The sequence below is a fragment of the Oryx dammah genome, unplaced genomic scaffold (assembly GCF_014754425.2).
Source record: "Oryx dammah isolate SB20612 unplaced genomic scaffold, SCBI_Odam_1.1 HiC_scaffold_20, whole genome shotgun sequence".
Classification (NCBI taxonomy): Eukaryota; Metazoa; Chordata; class Mammalia; order Artiodactyla; family Bovidae; genus Oryx; species Oryx dammah.
Window position 1 is genome coordinate 4158971 of NW_024070204.1, and position 24049 is coordinate 4183019.

At 47.3% G+C, this 24049-nt stretch overlaps 1 protein-coding gene across 2 annotated transcripts in view; it reads left to right on the forward strand.

Annotated features, from left to right (window-relative positions):
* The first annotated feature begins 1472 nt into the window (after positions 1 to 1472).
* The window catches only part of ICE1 (interactor of little elongation complex ELL subunit 1), a 65584-nt gene continuing 43007 nt past the window's right edge, over positions 1473 to 24049 (forward strand). For both annotated transcript variants that reach the window (XM_040262381.1, XM_040262382.1), the window contains exons 1-7: positions 1473 to 1806; positions 14729 to 14787; positions 15478 to 15512; positions 18898 to 18916; positions 19693 to 19804; positions 21677 to 21753; positions 22728 to 22765. In XM_040262381.1, the coding sequence (XP_040118315.1) occupies positions 1723 to 1806; positions 14729 to 14787; positions 15478 to 15512; positions 18898 to 18916; positions 19693 to 19804; positions 21677 to 21753; positions 22728 to 22765 (424 nt within the window). In that variant the 5' untranslated portion in view covers positions 1473 to 1722. The remainder of the gene's footprint in view (positions 1807 to 14728; positions 14788 to 15477; positions 15513 to 18897; positions 18917 to 19692; positions 19805 to 21676; positions 21754 to 22727; positions 22766 to 24049) is intronic.

Genomic DNA, 24049 nt, shown 5'->3' on the forward strand with positions numbered 1-24049 from the left:
CCAGGAAGGCAGCAGTGAGTTCCCAGTTCCTGCAAGGGTAGGGATGTCGTGTAGGCGGGTGGACAGTGCAGAGGGAGCCAATGCTGGAGCATAAGCTGGTGCCTCCCTGACTAAGATACCCTGGGGCGGGGGGGGGGGGATATCTGGGGAAGGAAGTTACTGTTAAGACCTGTTTGTCCGAGGTTGGAAGGCAGACATGGAAAGTCATCAGGACCACAGGGGCTCCTCTCCCCTTTCTCGCTTCTCCTTTCACTTTTAACCCTACTCCTGTTTTCTGCACATCCCACATTAGCCCCTCGGACGAGTACAGACGATTCTTCAGTGCCAAGGGCAGGTGATCTAAGCGACTGCTGGACACCTGGTCCCTCCACTTCACAGCCAGCTTCAACCGCAGAGCGTGTACAAGCAAGGACAGGGATGCCGGCGTTTGGAGAGGAACACAGACTGCTTTCTTGGAAGGGGTAGGGTTTGCTATTTTCAGTTGCAATTTCCATACGAAGATTTAGGAAGGAGCTGATAGGGTCTGGGACGTCTCCTTAATGCATGCAGTTCTTGTATGGGACGCTAAGAATTCGGATTTCCTAACCAGACGTCGAGAAGCGACGTCTGAGGCTTCCGAGCAAGGTAACCGATGGCAACAAGCTGGGATCATCAAAAAGATTCTGGTGGCAGCGGATATTGGGGAAAACTTCGATTCAAACAAGAGGATGAGAACTTGAGTGTATCCGGGAATTGCTGTAAAGTGAAGATTTTCTCTTTTTTTCCCTTTGCAAGATATTTTAAAAACAGTTGTTAGCAGCCGGCCACTGACGGGAGGCGGGGTCGTCCAGGATTCGGCCAGGCGCTGTGCTTGGCAGGGCTTCCGGAGTGGGGGTGGGGGTGGGGAAGAGGCCGAGGAGCGCGGGGCCGGACGGCAAGTGGACACGGAAGGCGGGGGAGCTGTGGAGAAGAGAGACGTCTGGGAAGAAGGACTGGTCAGCGGCGACGACGACAACGTCTAACGAGGCGAACCGCCCCCTCAGGCGTGCCCGCGGCGGCAGAAGACCTGCTCGGGGTCTGCCCGGCGCGCGGGGGCCGCCGGGAGATGTAGTCCTCGGGTCTCCGCCTGGGCCCGGTCGCACTCTGACGCTCCGTCCAGTTAAAACTTGCGCTCCGGCCCGTCAGCGTGCGGGGTCCTTCAGGGCCGGGAGGCGCCTTCAGTGACGTCACCTCAGGTCACCTCCCCCTCGGCGAAGGTTTTAGGTATCTATCGAAAGCCGTCTACACAGCAAGCCGGCAAAGGAAGACTAAACGCTACACGGCGGAAGAGGGGGCCCGTCCGACGCCTCTCCGCCCTGCGCTGTTTCCTCGCGCCGTGTGCCCCCGCCGCCGCGGCGCCTCCCCCGCCCCGTTTTTCCCTCAGGCGGCGCGGCGGGCAGCCCCGCGCCGCGGCGTGGGGGCGGGGCGAGCCGGGGCGGGGCGGGGTCCTGGCTCGGCGGCGTCGCACGCTCCGGGGGCCGCGCCGGGTGTACCGTTTCTGTCTGCAGCGCCTGAGGTGGCTCTGGCTCGGAGAGCCGTTCGCCCGGCTCCACGGGGACCTCTGTGCACGGATGGACCCGCCCGGACTCGGCGGGAAGCGGCCCGGCAGGGCCAGGCGGCCCCGGCGGCGTCAGCAGAGGCAGGACGGGGCCGAGGCCGCCGACCCCTGAGGCGCGCGGGCTCCGCGGGCCTGGCGGCGGCACCATGATGCCGGGCGAGACCCACTCGGCGGCGCCGGGGACGGCGGCGGACCTCTCGCGCTGTCAGGGCTGCGCCTCTCTGCAGCAGGTGAGGCGTCTGCTCCTCAGGCCCAGGGCGCGGAGGGGCTGGGCCGGGCCGTGCGGGGCGCGGGGCGGGGGTGGGGGTGGGGGTCGGGCGGAAGCCCCCCTCCCCCTCCCCGTGTTGGGAAAAGCTAGAGCTTTCCTGGTGGCTCAGCTGGTGAAGAATTCGCCTGCAGTGCAGGGAGAGACCGTGGTTCGATTCCTGGGTCGGGAAGATCCTCTGGAGGAGGGAAAGGCTACCCACTCCAGTATTGGACTGCCCTGGTGGCTCAGCTGGTAAAGAATCCGCCCGCAATGCGGGAGAACAGGGTTCGATCCCTGGGTCGGGAAGATCCCCTGGAGCAGGGAAAGGCTACCCATTACAGTATTCTGGCCTGGAGAATCCCATGGACGCAGGAGCCTGGCAGGCTACAGTCCATGGGCTTGCAAGAGTTGAACATGTTTTAGCGACTTTTCCCTGTGTTCTTCAGGCTTAGAATCTGGGATTCATTTCCTAGGTGCAGCGCTGGTGGAGGGGTGAGGGGGCCCCCTGGGATTCCCTTCTCCAATCCCGGTGTTTCCCCCAAGGCTGACTCCGAGGGAGATGAGTGGTGGTCAGAATGCCAAGGGAAGCTAATTTCTCCCAAGAGAAAGTGGTTGTTTTTTTACTGTGCTGGCCAGTCCTTCCGTATTTCTTGCTTGTGGGGGTGGTGGGGGCGGGTGCTCATGTGGCCTGCGGGTTGGCCAGGAGGGTCATTCGTCCCCCGAAGGCACGTGGACGCTGCACGTCTCTGAAGTGTAGTGTGGAGTGTGCGCGCCCCCGGCAGAAGAGGAGCCGCTGCCAGCGTCGGCCTCAGGCCCTGCGGAGTGCCCCTCCCCAGCTGGACTGCTCGCAGCCATCTGATGTCAGGAGTCTCTCTTTTTGCTGCTGTCATCAGTGTTTTCCGGCGGTAAAGTAGCGCTGTGCACCGCCTGTGCCTGTGTGCGCAGTCGCGTCCGGCTCTTTGCGACCCCATGGGCCGTATGTGTAGCCCTCCAGGCTCCTCTCTCTGTCCATGGGATTTTTTTTTTCCAGGCAGGAATATACTGGAGGGGGTTGCCAGTTCCTTCTCCAGGGGGTCTTCCCAACCCAGGGGTGGAATTTGCGGCTCCCGCATTTGGCGGGTGGAGTTTTTGCCGTCTGAGCTGGCAGAGAAGGTGGTTGTAGTATAGCGTGGTACTGCCGTGTAATTGAATTACTCCTGTTGTACCCGGTGTTCTGGGCACCAGGGACATAGTAGTGAATAACGCAGTGGTGAACAGAGCAAATTGCAGATGAGGGGTGTGTGTGACCGTGAGACTTCAGAAGGCTTGAAGTGTTAGGAAAATAAGGGAGGAGTTGGAGTGGTGGTTTTTTCTTGGCTGGGGGCTGCTGGGAGGGCAGGTTGCTCTTGAGCTGGTGATATTCGGACACGTGAATGATGAGAAGCAGGCTGGATAGGTGTGGGAGGAGCTTCCTAGGTAGAAGGTTTGACAGGTGATCGGGTTTGGGGGTGAAAAGAAGCGAGGTGTCTGAGGAACTGGAGGAGCTCTGGTTGGGGCAGAGGCAGTTACAGCAGTGGGTGAAAAGGCAAGTATTCTTCATCTCTTAGAGCCTCTATGTTAGGAGGTAGGGGGAGGAGATAGTCAACAAGTTATGTGAGAAGGTAATAAATGTGCTGGAAATAAATTGAGCAGAGAAAGGAGGGAGAGGAATAAAAGGCTGAGGAAAGGGCCAGTGTCTGGTAGAATTTAAGTAGGGAGGCTTCAGGGAGGTTGTCTTTGGGCAGAGAGGGCGAGGATAAGCTCTGGAGACGTCTTTGGAGAGGAGCACCCCAGACGGCCGGGAGGTTGCTGTGGTGGCCAGTCGCTCGTGTGCTTGGGAAGACGTGGAGGCACGGCAGCTGGGGTGGAGCACGCGCTGGGGTCTTGGTGGGTTTGGGGCTGTCCTGGCCAGGTGACTTATAAGCGACAGGGATTCACTCCTCACAGTCACGGCGGCCGGCAAGTCCAGGATCCAGGGGCTGGCGGATCTGCTCTCTGGTGAGAGCGGCACTCCTGGTTCGTGATCCTTCCTGCTGTGCCCTCACTTGGCAGCTCTGGGGTCTCCTTTGTGAGACCGCAGATCCCATCCCCAGAGGCTGTGCCATTCTGACCTGTTCACCCAGCGGAGGACCACCCTGCTGTGCCTCTCCTGTAGCTGATTATACGTCAGTGTGTGAATTTGGTGGGGGGCACAGTGACCTACGGAATTTGATGAAGTTAGAGGAGAGGCTAACCAGGGATGCCCTTCGAGTCCGTTGTAAGGATGTTGGCTCTTCTTCTGAAAGGACAGTGAGTCACAGGTTTTTCTGTAGGAGGACGACGATGAGTCCAGTCATGGGTCCAAACCTCCTTCAAAGACCTGGTCTTCATTCAGAGTAGCGGCTGCATCCTCCTGGTGGCTCGGCCAGAAGCTAGATGTCCCCTCGGCTCCTCGCTTTTCTCTCTCACCCTGCGTCCAGCCCGGTAGCGTGCTGTCTTCTTCTCCTGGTCGACCTGTTTCTCCGGGTCCCCACTGCTTACCCCCTCGTGTGAACCTCTGTAATCTCTGGCCCAGAGGCTGTTGCAGTCGCCTCCTGGGCACCTCCCTCCTTCCTGCTGCGCCACATTCTTCTGTTGGTTCTCAAACCAGCCAGCAGCCGTAGGGGTCGTCCTGTGAGGTGTCTAAGTACAGGAGTCTGCAGGCCTTTTCCGAAAGGGGCAGGATCATAAATAGTTAGGTGTTGTGGTCTCCTTCACCAACACAGCTCAGCCTGTGTAGGGTAGAGACACCCACGGGTAGCACTGGAGGGCTGGGTGTGGTTATGCTCGGGGGAACCCTTGTTTGTGGGATGGAACAGACACTGGAAATGTGGACTGAAGCCCTGAGGGGTTTCAGCTGTGTTCACGTCTGGTTGTGGAGCCTCCAGGTACCACAATCCCCTCTGGGGAAAAAGCGAAGCGGCTAGGTCAGATGGGCTCTGAATTCACGTTGAGAATTTTAGTTGGGGAGAAGTGGGGACAGGAGAGTGGAGGAGTGTGTTCGTCCACACCTGCTGGTCACTAAAGTGGGTATGGGGTCATGAGGCCAGGAGCAGCAGACAGACGGAGGTAAAGAGGACGCGTGGGGGAGATCAGGATGCGGAGACCGGAGGGTGAGGACAGGCATTTGCCAGTCAGTAGGCCTGCGGTCGACCCCGCAGCAGAGACGCTCCTGCAGGATCGCGTGGCCCCACAGCACGTGGTGGGTCTCAGAGAGAGAGGGTCTGTGGCGAGCACACCCTGCTGTCAGCTCTGGCGCGTGAAAGTCCTGGGTCTTGCAGAAGTTTCCCATGCACATCAGGAGGGTCTGCCTGCAGGAGCCCCCAACCAGCGCTGTGGCTCCCCCCTGAGCCCCGTGGAGGCCAGCTGTCCCCACGGAGCAGTGCTCTGCGTGGGCTGTGCGGCTTCCTCCCCGTCTCACTCCTCCCAGCCCTCTTCTCTCTCTCTCTTTCTTATTTTGGTCATGCCTCTGGCTTGCAGGATCTTAGTTCCCTGACCAGGGATTGACCCCGAGCCCTCAAAAGTGAAACTCTGGAGTCTTAACCACTAGACTGCCAGGGAATTCCCTGCCCTCTTTTTCTTAAGAGGGTGCAGAGATACATTGCTTTTGTGGCTTGATTTAGAAGTTTATAGATTGACCACGTTTTTCCCTAGTCTCTCACATCACCTCATCTGTTTTCTCATCCTTACTGGTTACGATGGTTGATCACTGATCTGTAGCCCAGTGTCCGTATGGGTTGCCACACTTTGGAAATCCTAAACCTGTGTGGATCCTCACACTGGTGATATTATGTACTGTTAAACAAATCTTAAGCTGAGAGGTTTTAAGTCAAGCTGGCGGAAGCCCCTTTATTCTGGTGAAGGAGAGGGCCTCTCCACCCCCACCACGTTTTTTTTTTTTTAACCAGTTTTAGTTATTGCAGAGTAAAACATTTTAATTCTCTGGAGAATCCAGATGAGAGTTTGAAGCACATAGTCATACTGTTTAGCTTATGTAACTACAATAGATTCAGAATAAATAGTGTTTGGCTATCCTTGGAGCAGCTTTGAGCCAGTTGTTTATATAAATTTGTATTGGACTTCCATTGATAATCACCAGTGGTTTCAACTTCCACTGTTTGCAACTTGAAACCTACCTGCCCCGAAATGTAAGTGGTTATGGCGAATGCTCACGGAGTTGAGATTCATTCAGGAAATGTTTTCGAGCGTCACCATGTTTGTGAGACGGTGGTGTGTGTTGGAACGTGAGCGTGAACAGAAGAGGCACGGAGCACGTGTCGTGGTTGAGGTTCCAGAGGAGTGAGACGGCTCCGCAGTGCACGTGTCTTGTAAGGAGCACTTAGAAAATCCGATTAAAAGGTGGGACCCACGCGGTTCAGACCCTGCTGGTCAGAGGTCAGCTCTTCTCTTCCCAGGGACGTTCAGGGTAGGCACCCTGGGAGCATCCAGGAGGGGCAGCTGAAGGCTTCGCGGAGGAAGTGAGTCTAGGCCTGAAGAACCATTTGTGATAAACGAGAGGGAAGAGATGGAAGGGGCATGGTGTGGGCAGAGGAGGCGTCACGGGCAGAGACTAGGAGGGGAACGGAGTGCCTGAGTGATCAAGCCCCAAGCAGAGGGATGGGGAAGAAGAGGCCCGCGAGGCTGGAGCCTGCCCTCCCCGGAGCCAGAGCCGCCCAGCGGTCCCAGCAGGTGTGTGCAGGTGGAGGGGTAGGCGTTCCCACTGTGCCAGGGGCATCACCTGGGGCCCTGGCTGACCGCTCGGGGACAGGCTCAGCCCTCATGAAGCTCGGCCGGACTCCATTCACCCGCAGTTGGTTAAAGGTTAGCAAACAGGAGGAGGAAACGCGGCTCACTGGAGAGGATTCGAGCTGGTCATTTAGCCAAGTCACCCACAGCACAGCAATCAGAGAGATTTGTGGTTTTGAAGGCTGATATTCTGTTCATCCTGTTCACAGGTGGTCAAGATGTTTCTGTTCAGGTCCTTGTTGGTCTACACACACACACACACGCACACGCACACGCACACGCACTTTCTCCCCGCTCCACATTCTCGTCGGTCTCCACACAGGCGGGTGCGCGCACACACACACACACACTTTTTTCCCACTCCACACTCAGTGTGCTTCCTCAAGATGTGAGCACTTTCTAGCAGAGCCTCAGCTCTCCCATCGGGTCAGAAGCCTTCCTGCCGCACTTCCTCTGGCCTCTCTGTGTAGCTGCGATTTCCCTCAGGTCACTATCTGCAGACCCATCCGAGGGGCCTACATCACGGCCAGGTGTGGCCTCCCCCTCCTGGTGCGCGATCCCGTCAGGGAGATGTATTGTGTGTCGTTGTGTCTCTTCTGCCTTTTTCCGTTGGTCTTTCTCCCGTGTGTTGGGAAGTTGCAGGAGAGCTTTGTATTATCTGCGGAACGCTTGGCCAGGTCTGGAGACATTTGGGTGGTTACCCTGCAGTAGTGAGCCCCGTGACCGCCCCGGGTTTGTTGATGCCCAGGAAGGACTGATCCAGGGTTAGGTTAGTGGTTTATTGCGGTGAAGCAGACCCAGGAAAGGCGAGCAAGGTGCCATGTAGAGGAAGCCAGCTGAGTGCTTGACTCAAGGGTTGTGTAGCCCTATGTTGTGACACGTGTCAAGTGTTGTCCAGCAGGGCTGCTTGTTAGAGACTCCGAGCTCAGAGGCTGCTGTGGGCTGGCCATATGGTTGCCCTGCCTACATGCCCAGGCGCCAGCCTCCCGGGAGGAAAGCAGGTTTCAGCAGCAGCCACGTCGCACCGTTGGGCCACTGGGTACCACTCTTACCGGTTTGGGGAATGGTGGGAACCCTTCAGAAAGCCAGGTTCCCGGACGCCAGCCAAGGCCCTCCTCCTCGCAAGCAGGCCTTTCTGAGGGCTGCAGTCTCAGGCCTGCCCTGTGGGCTCTGGTCTGCACCAGCCCCAGAGGGTGGACAGCCTCTGGCGTGGGGTGAGGAGTGACCGCGAAGGTGGCAGGCCTCCCACGGCGGGAAGGGCACTCCAGAGTCAGCCAAGAACCTTCTCGCCCCAAACCCAAACGTTAGTGCTCACAGGCAGACTCAGGCAGTTTCCTTAGCCCGCTGTCATCCATGTGTTTCCTTATTTGCTCGATGTCTGTGTCTTGTAACACCGCTTCCCTAACTCGAGGGCCGCCCCCGCCCGCCTCTCAGCCCTGGGCCCTCAGTGTGCCCCCGCCCCGCGTGCACAGCCGCTGTGTGGAGGGAAGGCGGGACTCAGGACTGCGTCGCTCCCCGTTCTCTCAGCGCTCATGTCCTCACTGACTCGGGGGTGGGCGCCTGGCTCGTGGAACCACGGGCTGTGGAGCAGACGGCAGGACTCGGGGGCTGCCCTGGGGGCTGGGTCAGCGAGCACGGGAGTGAGCAGCGCGGGCTGGAGCCCGAGGAAAGCAGGAGGAGGGGGTCAGGAGAGCAGAGGAGACTGGGGGACGTGAGGTTTCCAGGGGACGCTGAGGCAGAGAAGTCCCCGAAGGAGGGGAAGCTGTGTCCGCACATAGACATAGAACAGAGACAGCGGCAAAGGGGTTCCAGAGGAGAGCACGGGCCGCGGAAGGAGGCGGCAGGAGAGTGGTCTCAGGACACCCCCACCTGCACCTCCCGGGGAGGGAGAGCAGCCCGGGACCGTGTCCTGTCCTGCAGGCTGGGCACCGGGAGGGCACGGCCTGCGCGTGCGGGCGATCGGTCAGCCGGGGCCTTCCGCCCCCCGCTCCACAGCACGGTCACGGTTCCCAGATGCATTGCTAGTGGCCTTGACCGCGAGCGGGGTCGGAGAGGCCCCGGAGACTGTTCCATGAGGACAGCGCAGTGGCAGACCTGCCAGCCGGCCACAGGAGAGGTCAGGGACTGGGGTGCGGCGGCCACCACGGCATGGTCCTCACCCGGTGTGTATGCTGCTTTCCTGGGTAATGCTGCATCTTGTGATTTTAAGTTTTTAAAGTCAGAGTTCTGTGTGAGCGTAGTTTAGAAAGACAGCTAGACATGCCAGATTTGTTAAGCCCCCAGCCAGCCTGTCCATGTTCTCGAGAGATGCCAGTTTTGTTTGCACTGTTGCATATTGTTAAATAATAGAGGTATGTCGCTGCTTCTTGTTTTTCAGTTTCAGACTTATTTTTCCATTTCTGCCTTTGGAGGGTGAGGCTGGACCTACACCCCCCGCTCCCAGTGGAAAAAACAACCCTCTCAGTGTAGCTGCAATGCTTCTTAGGTCACTATTTAGAGTTGACATCATTATGACTGTTTGTTAGAGCCAAATATGAAATAAATTGCAGTTATTTTTCCTTATCTCTGTGTTTTCTAGTGTTTCCCCTGATTAATAGCTATATCCTTAATTCAGTGGATTAATCTTGAAAATGTTAATATGGCAGAGATGAAGTTAAATGCTTTATATGGCTGCTTCTGTTTAATCCTGATAGCAAGCCAGATACATAACCTGCCCCACCCCCAAACACACACGAAAACCAGTGTTTCAGTCTTCTTGTCTGTAAAACTGGAAATAGTACTGAGGCAGGGAAAGTTAAGTTGGTTTGCCCAATGCACCCTTCTAGAAAGTGGTGGAAGAGGAATTTAAGCCCAGCTGTGTCTAACCACAGGACCTGATGTTTCTGGAATCTGTCTGGCACAGTTCTGGACATTACAGAATGGCCCCTGGAAGCAAGGCTGGGAAGATGACATTGACTTGCAAAGAACTTCAAAGAGAATTGGGGGTGGGTGGGAAGACGTTACTTAAAAAATAATCCATCTCAATGTATGATGACGCCACGTTCCCTTGCAGCTCTGTCAGTTAGATCAGCTTAATGCCTTCATTCCACTGGGTTTTCAAGGAGAAAAATCCCCTCTGAGCCCTTGGGCCTGCCCCAGTCTGGCGCACAGCTGCCCTGCTGGGTTCTCCAGACCTCTGTTTCGTGCCTGCCTCATCCTCTCTCTGTTTATCTCATGATTAGGGTGGGCTCTGTTCACGTCCTTGGGTACCTCCCTGAGCAGGGGCGTCTGGGGAGTGAGTTTGCAGAGACTGCAAGAGTTAGAATATCTGTTTTCCATCGTGATTGATTGATAGCTCGTGTGGAATTTTACCTTGGAATTCGTTTTCCCCCAGCATGCTAAAGGCTTGCTTTCTCAGGTCTCTGGATGATTGCTGGAGTCAGAAGATATTCTGATCCCAGGTTCTTCGTATATGACTTGTGTGATTATATTCTTTGCAGCCAAAGAAGGAGAAGCTGTATACAGTCAGCAAAAACAAGACCGGGAGCTGACTGTGGCTCAGATCATGAACTCCTTATTGCCAAATTCAGACTTAAATTGAAGAAAGTAGGGAAAACCGCTAGACCATTCAGGTATGACTTAAATCAAATCCCTTATGATTATACAGTGGAAGTGAGAAATAGATTTAAGGGACTAGATCTGATAGATAGAGTGCCTGATGAACTGTGGAATGAGGTTCGTGACATTGTACAGGAGACAGGGATCAAGACCATCCCCATGGAAAAGAAATGCAAAAAGGCAAAATGGCTGTCTGAGGAGGCTTACAAATAGCTATGAAAAGGAGAGAAGCAAAAAGCAAAGGAGAAAAGGAAAGATATAAGCATCTGAATGCAGAGTTCCAAAGAATAGCAAGGAGAGATAAGAAAGCCTTCCTCAGGATCAATTCAAAGAAATAGAGGAAAACAGCAGAATGGGAAAGACTAGAGATCTCTTCAAGAAAATTAGAGATACCAACAGAACATTTCATGCAAAGATGGGCTCGATAAGGGACAGAACTGGTATGGACCTAACAAAAGTAGAAGATATTAAGAAGAGGTGGCAAGAATACATGGAAGAACTGTACAAAAAAGAGCTTCACGACCCAGATAATCACGATGGTATGATCACTCACCTAGAGCCAGACGTCCTGGAATATGAAGTCAAGTGGGCCTTAGAAAGCATCACTACGAAAAAAGCTAGTGTAGGTGATGGAATCCCAGTTGAGCTATTTCAAATCCTGAAAGATGATGCCGTGAAAGTGCTGCACTCAATATGCCAGCAAATTTGGAAAACTCAGCAGTGGCCACAGGACTGGAAAAGGTCAGTTTTCATTCCAATCTCAAAGGCAATGCCAAAGAATGCTCAAACTACTGCACAATTGCACTCATTTCACATGCTAGTATAGTAATGCTCAAAATTCTCCAAGCCAGGCTTCAGCAATACGTGAACTTCCTGATGTTCAAGCTAGTTTTAGAAAAGGCAGAGGAACCAGAGAGCAAATTGCCAGCATCCACTGGATCATAGAAAAAGCAAGAGAGTTCCAGAAAAACATCCATTTCTGCTTTATTGACTATGCCAAAGCCTTTGACTGTGTGGATCACAATAAACTGTGGAAAATTCTGAAACAGATGGGAATACCAGACCACCTGACCTGCCTCTTGAGAAACCTATATGCAGGTCAGGAAGCAACAGTTAGAACTGGACATGGAACAACAGACTGGTTCCAAATAGGAAAAGGAGTACGTCAAGGCTGTATATTGTCACCCTGCTTATTTAATTTCTATGCAGAGTACATCATGAGAAACGCTGGACTGGAAGAAACACAAGCTGGAATCAAGATTGCTGGGAGAAACATCAGTAACCTCAGATATGCAGATAACACCACCCTTATGGCAGAAAGTAAAAAGGAGCTAAAAAGCCTCTTGATGAAAGTGAAAGTGGAGAGTGAAAAAGTTGGCTTAAAGCTCAACATTCAGAAAACGAAGATCATGGCATCTGGTCCCATCACTTCATGGGAAATAGATGGGGAAACAGTGGAAACAATGTCAGACTTTATTTTTGGGGGCTCCAAAATCACTGCAGATGGTGATTGCTGCCATGAAATTAAAAGACGCTTACTCCTTGGATGCAAAGTGATGACCAACCCAGATAGCATATTCAAAAGCAGAGACATTACTTTGCCAACAAAGGTCCGTCTAGTCAAGGCTATGGTTTTCAAGTGGTCATGTACGGATGTGAGAGTTGGACTGTGAAGAAAGCTGAGCACTGAAGAATTGATGCTTTTGAACTGTGGTGTTGGAGAAGACTCTTGAGAGTTCCTTGGACTGCAAGGAGGTCCAACCAGTCCATCCTAAAGGAGACCAGCCCTGGGTGTTCTTTGGAAGGAATGATGCTAAAGCTGAAACTCCAGTACTTTGGCCACCTCATGCGAAGAGTTGACTCATTGGAAAAGAGTCCGATGCTGGGAGGGATTGGGGGCAGGAGGAGAAGGGGACGACAGAGGATGAGATGGCTGGATGGCATCACCGACTTGATGGACATGAGTTTGAGTGAACTCTGGGAGTTGGTGATGGACAGGGAGGCCTGGCATGCTGTGATTCATCGGGTTACAAAGGGTTGGACACGACTGATTGAACTGAACTGAACTGTGTCACTTTGATTTTTCTCTCTCATGACTCTTACAGGATCCTTGTTTTGCCTCATGCTCTGAAATTTTGTGCTTCTGTTTCCTGGTTTGGATCCAGTTTGGATCCTTGTGCTGGGCCCTTTCAGTTTGGCAACTGTGGCTGCAGTTCTGGGTTTTTCTTCTTGAAATTTCAGTGTTTAATGATCTCCCTATCTTTTCCATTCTTCCCCGAGACTCTTATCAGGCAGGTGAGACTTCTTGCACTGACACACCGATTGCTTTTATTTTTCTGAATTCTTTCCCATGTCTCTGCTTTTTTGGAGGGAGGAGTTTGGAGGGCATCTTTTTTTTTTCAATTTTACCACCAGATCTTTTGAGTCTTTTATTTTGCTTTCCTGTTTTTAATTTAGCTGTAACAGTTTTGTTGAAGTATAATTCACATACCATAAAGTTCATCCTTTTAATATGTACAGTTAGGTGATTTTTAGTATAGTCACAGTTACGGAAACTGGTTACCACTTGTTAAACACATCTTTCTTGCCCCTGTGCCCTGTCCAAGAACCCATTAAGCATCAACAGTCATCCCGCTTCCCCAGCCCAAGGCCCTGGTGGTCTCCAGTCTACTTTCTGTCTCTCTGTCTCTGCCTGTTATGGACAGTTCACATGAATGGAACATACAGCGTTAGCCTTTTGTAGCTGGCTTCTTTCACTTAGCAGGTTTTCAGTGTTTATCCACGATGTAGCATGGGCCATTCATTTCTGCTCATTGTCAGATATTCACATTGCATGGCTGTACCACGTTTTATTTTTTCCTTCATCAGATGATGATTCATCCATTTATCAGTTGATGTTTAGTTTATTTCTACTTTTTGGCTAGTGTGAATAAATGCTGCTTTAAATGCCAACTTGTTTCAGTGGTGTCCAACTCTTTTGTGACCCCATGGACTGTAACCTGCCAGGCTCCTCTCTCCATGGGATTCTCCAGGCAAGGATAGTGGAGTGGGTTGCCATGCCCTCCTCCAGGATACGTTCTCTATCCAGGGATCAAGCCATCAAACCCGCGTCTCCTGCATTAGTAGGCAAGTTCTTTACCCCCAGCGCCACCTGGGAAGTGCTTTAAATAAGAGTGTACAAACCTGGCCTGGACATATGTTTTCACTTCTGGGTGTATACCTTGGAGTGGAATTGCTGAATCTTATAGTTAGCTGTTCAGCATTTTGAGGAGCTGTGAAATTATTTTCCACAGCAGCTGTACATTTCCTGTTCCACCAGCAGTGTTAGGAGAGGTCCAGCTTCTCTGCATGCTCACCAGCACTTGTTATTATCTGTCATTTTGATTTTAGCTGTCCTAGTGGGTGTCTGTTTTTTAATTTTTAAGAGAGACAAGGGTGATTTCTCAGTTTCACTGGTGAAGAAATATAAATGAAAAACGCGGTTCTGAGATGATCGAGTTTCCAGCTACCACTGATGCAGGGAGCCTGTTCAGATTTGAAAATAGATGTGCCTCCCAGAAGACTGGGCAAGAAAATAAATTGCCCAGTGTATTATTAACAATATGGTAAAGACTGAAAAGGACCCAACCTGGTCTTCAGTGGGAAAATGGTGAATTGAATACATCCAAACATGCTTTAAATGTACAGTGAAGTTCTGAAAAGATATGTACAAAAAGTAAGAGTGGCTTTTGACAGGTGTTGAGATTATATAAGAAGGTACATACTTTCTAATGTGTTGATTTCTTATTTCAATAAATGTTACATGTTAGTGTGAAGGGAAATTGTTCTGTAATTCTCAAAATAAGTTAGATAAAGACATTTTGGGGATAATGAAAAATAAGTTCTTAGTTCTGAAATGTTTATCAATGAAAAAAGGAGACATTAAAGGAAAAAGTCACTTAAAAAATATCTGTTCAGTTTTAAGTATTATAAATATTTTGAACAGTTAATTTTTTCCATCAAATTGGTAGCAATAATTTAGAGCCAAATTTGTAGTTGTCCCTAAAGTATAAAATAGATCCTTATAAAAAGAAACTTCACTGACTCTTGACCCTATTTTAATATTCCTATTTGTCTTTCCCATGTTATTTTTCATTCTTTGCTGTTTTTAAGAATTTACATACATTTTTGGATTAAGTCCTTTTGGAAATAACACAGAGTGAAGTGTAGACTGGTGGTTAATAGTAGTGAGTGAACTAAAACAGTGACTACTTATTGAGCTCTCACAGTGAAAAAGCACGCACAGTCAGAGCATCTTGCTGTTAGTGTGTGGTTGTTCAGCTAAAGAAGGAGCTTCTGAGCGATGGAGTAAGGGCCCAGGGTCACACACAATATCCCTGGGGGGTTATGTACAACGTAGATAATAGACTCACATATTTCTGTGTTTGTATAATATAGTGAACTGTATGTTTATATTTTATCATAAATGTTACAGAAAAGTTTATATTATAAAAACAAATGGCTAACTGCAGCTTTTTTTCTTGCAGAATTTGAATGAATACGTTGATGCATTAATTACCTTGAAGCAAAAAATTATTAACACCGAGTGAGTATGTTTTCGTGTGTTTGGCCGAACCCCATGAACCTGACGTACAAGCTGGGGCGGGTGCTGGTGGTGGTGCCCTGGACTGAGGGTAGACCGGGGGTTGCTCGCCTGGGGCCCGCGTGATGCTTTGGGGGGCAGTGCGGCTCCTCGGGGCCTGGCCTGGCCTCGGGGAGGCCTCTGGTCTTAACTGGTGTGCACCCTTCTCTGGTGTGTGGCCACACCATGGGACTTGCACGGTCTCAGCTCCCTGGACCACCAGGGAACTCCCAGTGCTCTCAGACCTTTACAGCAAAGCTCAGGGGCTAGGACATAATTTCTGCTAAGCTGGAAATGTTAAAAATTCTAAGAGCTTTAAAAATTCTTTAAAGCCTTCTTAGCTTTAGGACTGGATGGATTTCCTTGTGGTAGTTCATGGTCATGGTGTGAGACTGTTTTTTTAATCCTTTAAAAATCACAGGAATTTATGGGCAAAGATAGTATTTAGATCAAAGGAATTTTAAATTAAAAACTCATATATGTGCAGTGCTTTTAAGGAATTTAAGGTTCTGTATATGCGTGTGCACATATATTTAATGAATTAAATTTGTTGCAGGAAACCTAGGAAGAAGAGTGCCTTGTACATTTTGAAAAAAGCTTGAAACATAATGTGTTTTCTAGATTCAAAAGTAACATAACTCTTCTTTATTGCAGTAATTTGTTAACAGAATATCAGAAGAAATGTGATGATATCCTTTTACTGGCTTTTTCCTTTGAATTTTAAAGAATGTAAACAAATGTGATAATTTTCATGGTTATCCTTTGGGAAGGGGTGTTTACAGATTCAAAGTAGGAAGTACCTCTGATAAGCTCAGTGAGCTGTCTTCTACTCTAGACACAGGCTAAATCAAGGCTGCTCGTCTCCTTGTTGCAGAATGTTTTGTTTTTGTCATTAATGCTGATTTTCTCAGGTTTTCATTTGCACTGAGGACCTCACCTATGTTCTTTAGGTTTAGGAGTAATGTGAAGCTGAGATGATGCTGTGAAAAGATTTGGGAGTTTCTGTAAGAATTACACTGTAGGAGTATCAGAATGTTGGAAGGTTAACTTTTGTTAATTAGCTTTGTGATTTGTAGAGAGTAATAAATATTTGCCAAGTCATAGTGGACTTTTGTATATGCTGGACAGTTCTTGGGCTCTGACTCCCCACTTGTTCAGGAGCCATCTGGAGCAAATCGGCTTCTGTATTTTCTTGAAAGGGGGGAAATTGTGTGCCCAGTTGTTCTGCCACATGCTGTGCTAATACTTAGCTAAATTAAGTCTCTCCTATGACAATAAACATACATATTTTTAGGAATTCACTAACCTGCAGCTCAAGCTTCAGTGTTGGAGCAAATGCTCCTAATTAGGTTTTGCACTAACCTAAGACTGGTTTCAGTTTTGTTTCTGGCATTCCTAAACTCTCATGTGATCATCAGTTATTGGTTTGTGTTGGTACCATCATATCTGATTTGTATCATTGGAGTAATAAAATCAAAGCGTAGCATTCCAATCTCTTTAGTATCTGAAATTTTACATTTAAAACCACAGGCCTCTGAAAATCTCCTCTTGTGTTTTATTTATTGAAACTGTCCGTCTGTTTAACTATAAATCTGTGTTACTACAAGAGTGATATCTTTGGTTTTGAAAGCTGTGTGGAAACTGTAAATACCTTTAATTAGCAAAACAAGGAAATAGGCAGTTAATTCCAGTAGGAGGCAGATATGTGCTCTTTGTGTCCTTTCTGGAAGAAATGGAATGAACTTTCTGAGGTAATGACAGGTGTCTTCTAGCAGGGAAATTATTGAGCTGCTTTCCTAAACTTTATGAAATTGTAAAGATCAAAATTATTAGAAGAGTTTATTAAAAATTGATGAAACTTATTCTTGAATTCCCCCTATAATGGGGTGATCTGCTTCAGCCTCAACTACAGGTAAATACAGATTTTTTTTTTTTAATAAACGCAGCTGACATTTGCTTACAGTGTGTATTCATCGTACCTCCGGTATGCAGTTGTTTACTCTGCAGCCTGAGGTGCCAGTGCTGTACGTTTAATACAGCATCTTATGTGACTTGATCCTGTACTCCTTTTTTTTAAAAATTATTTTTTATTGAAGGATAATTGCTTTACAGAATTTTGCTGTTTTCTGTCATGCCTCAACATGAATCAGCCATAGAGTCGGACATGACTGAGCGACTGAACTGAACTGAACTGATACATATATCCCCTCCCTTTTGGAACGAACTCCCTCCCCACCTTACCCCTTTAGATTGATTCAGACCCCGTGTGTGAGTTTCTTGAGGCATACAGCAAATTCCCATTGGCTATCTATTTTACGTATGGTAATGTAAGTTTCCATGTTACTCTTTCCACACATCTCACCCTCTCCTCCCTTCTCCCCATGTCCATAAGTCTTCTCTGTCTGATTCTCCATTGTTGCCCCGTAAATAAATTCTTCAGTACCGTTTTTCTAGATTCTGTATATATGTGTTAGAAGACAGGATTTATCTTTCTTTTTCTGATTCACTTCACTGTGTATAATAGGTTCTAGGTTCATCCACCTCATTAGAACTGATCAGATGTGTTCCTGTTATGGCTGAGTCATATTCCATTGTGTATGTATACCACAACTTCTTTATCCATTCGTCTGTCAATGGGCATCTAGGTTGCTTCCATGCTCTAGCTATCGTCAGTAGTGCTGCAGTGAACAATGGGATACATGTGTTTCTTTCAGTTTTGGTTTCCTCAGGGTATATGTCCAGGAATGGGATTGCTGGGTCATCTCACCATATGGCCTAGTTTTTATCCTAAGGAATCTCCATACCGTCTTCCACAGTGGCTGTATCAGTTCACATTCCCACTCACAGTGCACGCGTGTTCCCTCTTCTCCACACCCTCTTAAGTATTTATTGCTTGTATACTTTTTGATGATGGCCACTCTGACTGGTATGAGGTGATCTCTCATAGAAGTTTTGATTTGCATTTCTCTGATAATGAGCAACCTTGAGCTTCTTTCCATGTGTTTGTTAGCCACCTATATGTCTTCTTTGGAGAAATGTCTGTTGAGGTCTTTCCCATTTCCCACTCTTTGATCGGCTTGCTTGTCTTCTGGTGTTGAGTTGTATGAGCTGCTTGTATATTTTGGAAGTTAGTCCTCTGTCGGTTGTTTGATTTGCTGTTATTTTCTCCCATCCTGAGGGTTGTCTTTTTACCTTGCCTTAGTTTCCTTTCTGTACTCTTTTGTGTTATTCTGACCGTCTTCTTGTTTATCAGTTTCTCTTTCTATAGGACAAAGGGTATATTTTATTTCATCCGAAATTTTTGTGAATTTTTCTTTCTTGCAAAGACTGCAGTAATTTAGGATGAATAACCTATACTCTGTTAGAAGTTTATGTTGTAATAGAGGAGGATACAGACATGTTATGACCAGTAGGCGTTTCTATATTGTGATATGAGAGTAGGGTCTTACAGGAGATGAAACTTACAGATGAAACTGCTGTCTTCAGTAATATTTTACTGGCAGCGTGATGGGAAATGAAATTATCAAATTGTGCAGATTGTAAAAGTGAAAGGTTTTTCAGATTTTATGTTCTGCTTGTATTTCTTTTCTCAGATCTCCCGCATTGGAGGCTAGTTCTTTATCATCTGAGCCACCTGTATTCATTAAACATATAGATACATATATGTATATGATTTTAGTAAGTATGTAACTCTTGTTTGCTGGAATTGTGCTCTGGACTCTTGAGAAAGGCAAGGCAGGACGTGTGGGGACTCAAGGTCGTTTTCGGTAGTTGTTTATTCCTTGGTCTTTGCTTTTGTCTAGAGTTTCATATTAATCATACAATTAATTAAGAATCTTTTAATTTAGAGGAATATATATTTCAACTTATGCTAATGCTGTAAGTTAGAAGTAGCTCAGTAAAAAGCTTTTTATCATATGCTGTAGGTGGAACTTTGAATGCTGTTTTCTAGAAATTATGATCTTACATGTATGTGTATTGAACACAGATTATCACAGTTTTAAAGGGAGTTTTATCTTCAGACCGGTACCTGGTACCTGTAAAGTTGTCACAGTTTTCTTTAACAAGTTTTACAGCTGCAGTTTGCAAGAAGGTAAGCTGCCTGTTTTTACAGTCGATTCAGGGTAGACATTTACTGGACTAGATTTCTACACAAATTCAACAAAGTGCCACATAGAATTGACCCATTATGTAGGCTTTTTTGAGCACTCATAATAAAAGATGTACATTTTCCTTCCTGTTAAATTGTTTAAATGAATTCTTACTGAGGTCTCAAATTATGACCTAGGGTTTGGTTTTTCAGTTACTTTTACTGACCATGTGGCTTGAGTTGAAGCTTATTGCTATCAGTTAGTGTCTCTGTGAATTGGACAATTTAATGTGGTTGTTCACTGTGTATATTTTAAACAATTTAAAATGATCTTATTCAGAATTTAGTAGTGATGTATACAACACTACTGATCACACTTAAAATTAGAAGGAGGCAAAGTGTGGCTATGAAATGAATCTCAAAGTTGCCTGTCGCTTAATTTAAGTCCGTGGTGATGAGCTTATTATGGGGAAGCCGCATCGCTCGACAGACAGGCCCAGTATTCTCATGTTCTCCAGTGGCTTGAGAGCCTGTGCTGTTTGCCTCTCAGATGGCTTCTGATGTGCTTTTATTAGAAAGAGTTATGTCAAAGAAATAAAAAGTGATATGTAAATAATTCTGGTATTTAAAAATACCAAAATAAATAGAATGCATTTAGAAAGAGAGATTCTTATTTTCTTTTTTGTTTTTAGAAAAAAATTGAAACTCACCAGTAGATATATTTAATAATTCATCATAGATACTTCTCATAATAACATTAATGCTTTGTCCATTTTTAGAGAGAATAGTACTCTGCATCACCAAGTGGAGCAGATGCTTCAAAAAATTTCTCCTCTGCAGAAATGTCAGGAAGAACTGGGATTTTTAAAAGCTGAATTGGAAGAGAAAAAGGTACCTAAAGTAATTTTCCTACACAGGTTTATCTTCAGTAAAGTAAGATCTGCTTATTTACTATCATTGGGATAAGGGGACATTGTATATCTTAACAAAGCCGAGAGAAATGATAGGACTGTTAAGTGTACTGCTATCCTTAGAGAACCCTGAACTAGTTGACTGATGCCTCAGTCCTTAACAGTAATTATTAGTGATCAATGTAAGGCTGTATTTATTAGTTGCTTATGCTTTTTGAGAGATTTAGTAGAAGAACCTTTTAGCTGAGAATTTGTATGACTTTGTGTCCTGCATTGCTTGCTTTCTCTGTTTTTCTTTCTGCCGTTGTGGTGACTCAGACGGTAAACAATCTGCCTGCATTGTGGGAGACCTGAGTTCCATCCCTGGTTTGGTAAGATCCCCTGGAGGGGAGGGCATGGCAGCCTGCTCCAGTATTCTTGCCTGGAGAATCCTCACAGACAGGAGCCTGGCGGGCTGCAGTCCGCGGAGTCGCAAAGAGTAGGACACGGCTGAGCGACTGAGCACAGCACATAATTGTAAAATAGCACGCAAAAGTTCAGACTTTGTTAAACTTAGGAAAAAATTAGGTTCTCTGTTTCAAAACCCAGTTGCAGTAAAACAGTTTTAAGTGCTGTAAACTTATTTTTTAATATAAAATTCATGTTACTCTTACTGGAGCTCTAGAAGAGAATTCACGGCTTTTACAGATTAAAAACTCTGAAGCCAGTAGTTAGGTGTTTAGCAGGAGACGAGTGGTAGCCACGCTAGTTCCTGTCTCCTTGACCTGGCAGCACTTGCGCCTCTTAGTCTTCAAATCATGCCGTGCGCCTCCTTGAGGTTTTCCTACTTTAACAGTGCTTGATTTTCCTGTTTGTTTAGGAAGTATTATATATTTATCTACGTGGTGAAAGATAAACAATCGTGCTGAATTTTGTCTGCCCCTGATGACGAAGTAATGTCATCAACCATACCTGAGAGGAAGCATTAATACTGGAGTCAGAGTTGGATAATAAACCTCAACAGTCAATTCTGTAGTTTGGCTTTCAAAGAATTCCTCAGCTTCTGAATCCTCAGGCCCCTCACCTGTAAAAAGGGGTCAGGAAGACCTTCTCTCCAAGCTCTGGCAGTTGAAGAACTGTGTGCCCAGGAAGGCTGCGGCCAGGCTCAGTGTGTTCCTTTCCCAGCCCATGGTGCCGGTCCGCGTGCCTGCGGTTGGTGTGAACACAGCTCCCTGGTTACCAGGAAGGGTAAGGATTGATATTTCTGCGCAGTGGTAATCATTGCTGTGTAGTTGCTCAGTTGTATCTGACTCTTTGCAACCCCATAGACGGTTGTCAGGTTCCTCTGTCCCTGGGATTTTACAGGCAGAAATACTAGAGTGTATTGTCATTTCCTCCTCCAGGGGATCTTCCTGACCTGGGGATTAAACCTGTGTCTCCTGCATTGGCAAGTGGATTTTTACCACTGAGCCACGTGGGGAAGCCCAGTGGCAATAGTGACTTACATTTATTAAGCTCGAAAGTTGCTCTAGGGTTGCTGAATTCTAATTGGTTGAGACAAAAATACTAGCTATTCAATGTTATGAAGATTTGGATTTAAAATTAGCATATTTAAAATTTTATAGCTCTGTTTGACTAGACTGTTAATCATGTTACCTCTGTTGAGAGTTTGGTTATATCTGTTAAAGTGTTCAGTGAATTGTACTTTGGTTTCCTGCCTAAACATATTTATTCATTTGGTTAATTTCATACTATTAAATGATAATGATTTAGCTTATCAAGGTCAAATCAGTTATCACTGATGGTCAGCGACTTTCACATTGGTGAATGTCAATCAATATGTAAATTTCAATATATAAAATTTCTTTCCCAGAGTTCTCTAAAGTTGTATCAGAACACTCATCAGGAATATGCTCGTGTAAAAGAAGAATGCTTAAAAACGGATGCTCAGTATGTATTTAAAAATTACTGTGAAAATAAGGTGTTCAACCTTGACACTGTCTAATGCTTATATGAGTAGTGTTGTCTTCTCTGTATTTGGGTTTATTCACCATAATTAATGGGGTGATCTTGAACTAGTCTCTCAACCTTGGTTTCCGCATGTCTGGAAATTCTGTGTTGAAGGATTAATAGGATAAAATACCTTGTCATATGTTAAGGGCTTGCACAAAGAAGGAACTCCATAACAGTTTTTATGTCTATATGTGGGTGTGTATCTGTGTTACATTTTCACAGAGAAGACATAATTGTCATCTCCTTTTAAAAAAAAAACAAACATAATTGTCATCTCCTTTAACACATATTATGTGGAATGGGTGTGTTTGTTCCATTAAGGCAAAGGGTTCTTCCAAAATGTCAGTTAACTGTTTTGAAGTCTAATACTGTGTTCACATCATTTACAAAGCTTGTGAACTACACATACAGTTATTTCACAGTAACTCAAGAGACTTTCTCAGAGGATTTCCTACCTTTTCTGACTCAAAAATCTTGCCTAAAACTGAAAAAGTGTAGTTTTCTAGCCACTGTCTCCTATAAAATGGTGGTGTGACTGTTCCCATCAGACATGCTTCTTAAAGTAACCTCACCTGATCAAGATATCACCTGGACACATGAGCTTGGCTTAGATGAACCATGCTCATCTAAGTCCCAGGCGTGGCATGCCTGATAAACAGAGAATTTTAAATCCATTTTCCAAATACTGCATGAAAACAGCATACTGTTCTTTCTGTGGTTTGCTCTGCCTTCTGAACAGTTGGTGGTGTTAGTGGTTGGTGTGTGATGCTTGTTGTGGCTAACGTTTTGTTACATAAATCTCAGTAATTAAAAAAAAAAAAACAAACATGTGCCACAGATTTTGAGGTTGTAATATGTTTTTTCCATTAATACTTCCCTAATCATGTTAATATGTACAATTGTGTTATCAGGAAGAAGAAGCTAGAAGCCAAAGTGAAGAAGCTGGAAGGTAATTGGCGCCCTGTTATCCCGCTGGTGGGAGCCATCATCCTTATACGAGTAATTGGTGTTTGTGCCGGGCTGCAGGTCTCGGTCAGGCGGTCCAGTCCTGCTTATCCCTGGGAGCGTATCCCTGGGAGAGCACGTTAAGGGTGTCCTTGGGCAGAAGTGTGAGCACCATGCTCCTCGCAGTTCCTGAACAGACGTGTAGGTCCTTGTCGTGTTCACTCAGAACACAGCACACGTGTTCCGTGTAAGAAGCGGCAGTCAGTCAAAGGACGTAATTTTGAAAGCTGAATCTCACGGGGCCTTCTCATTTTTTCGTGATGAAATCAGTGGTTAGTAGGAAAGGATACTCCTTTTAGTACTCAGAAACTCAAGAGTATTTGGATGTGCCTGACTCCCGTGATGCAGAGATCTCTGTGAGGCTCCCTGCATCGGGGCTTTCCGCCTTGTCCCTGACAGTCCCCCCCCCCACCCCCGCCCCCGCCCCCCCCCACCGCGGTTGGTCAGGGCCCTGTGTCTGTGCTGAGCAGGGAGGGTGTGGGCCACACGGGGCTCTGCTCCGTCGTCCTGTGGCAGCCAAGAGCCCTTTCAGGAGTCGAGTTTGAGATCTTCCCTTCTGTTTCTCCCCGCTCCCTCAGTGGTTGTGATGTGGCGATAGCATCAGGTAGAGGCGAGGGGGCCCTGCAGACCCCCCGGTCCCGGTGTCCCCCGCTCTCAGCCGGGTGTGGGCCTGGGCTGCCCTCTTGCTGCGGGCCTTCCTGACCCTGCACTGGCCCTGTTTTCACACCACTAGTGCTCTGCTTCAGAGAACAGCTTATTTTTTTTTAGTTAATTTTTTAATTGAAGTATAGTTGATTTATAGCATTGTGTTTATCTCTGCCATACAGCATAGTGACTCACATAATATAAACATTCTTTTTTAAAAAAGCATCCTTTTTTATCTTCTTTTCCATTACGGCTCCCATAGCAGATTGAGTTTAGTCCCTATGCTGTGCGGTAGGACCTTGCTGGTGTCCATTCTGTGTATACTAGTTGGCATCTGCTAACCCCACACTCCCACTGCCTCTCTCTCCATCCCCCTTGGCAACCAGGAGTCCGTCAGAGAACAGTTTATTTTCATTTCGAGTGTGAATTGAGAATTTGAATAGACGTTGCTGAATATGTTTCCAGTTATTAACTTGCCTAAATTGAGCCCGGTTTTTCAGACTTAAATGCTAAATATTTTGGTAACAACTTTTCCCCTGATTTGGTTTTTGCAAAAGCATTGTGGCAGTAAGTACAATATCAC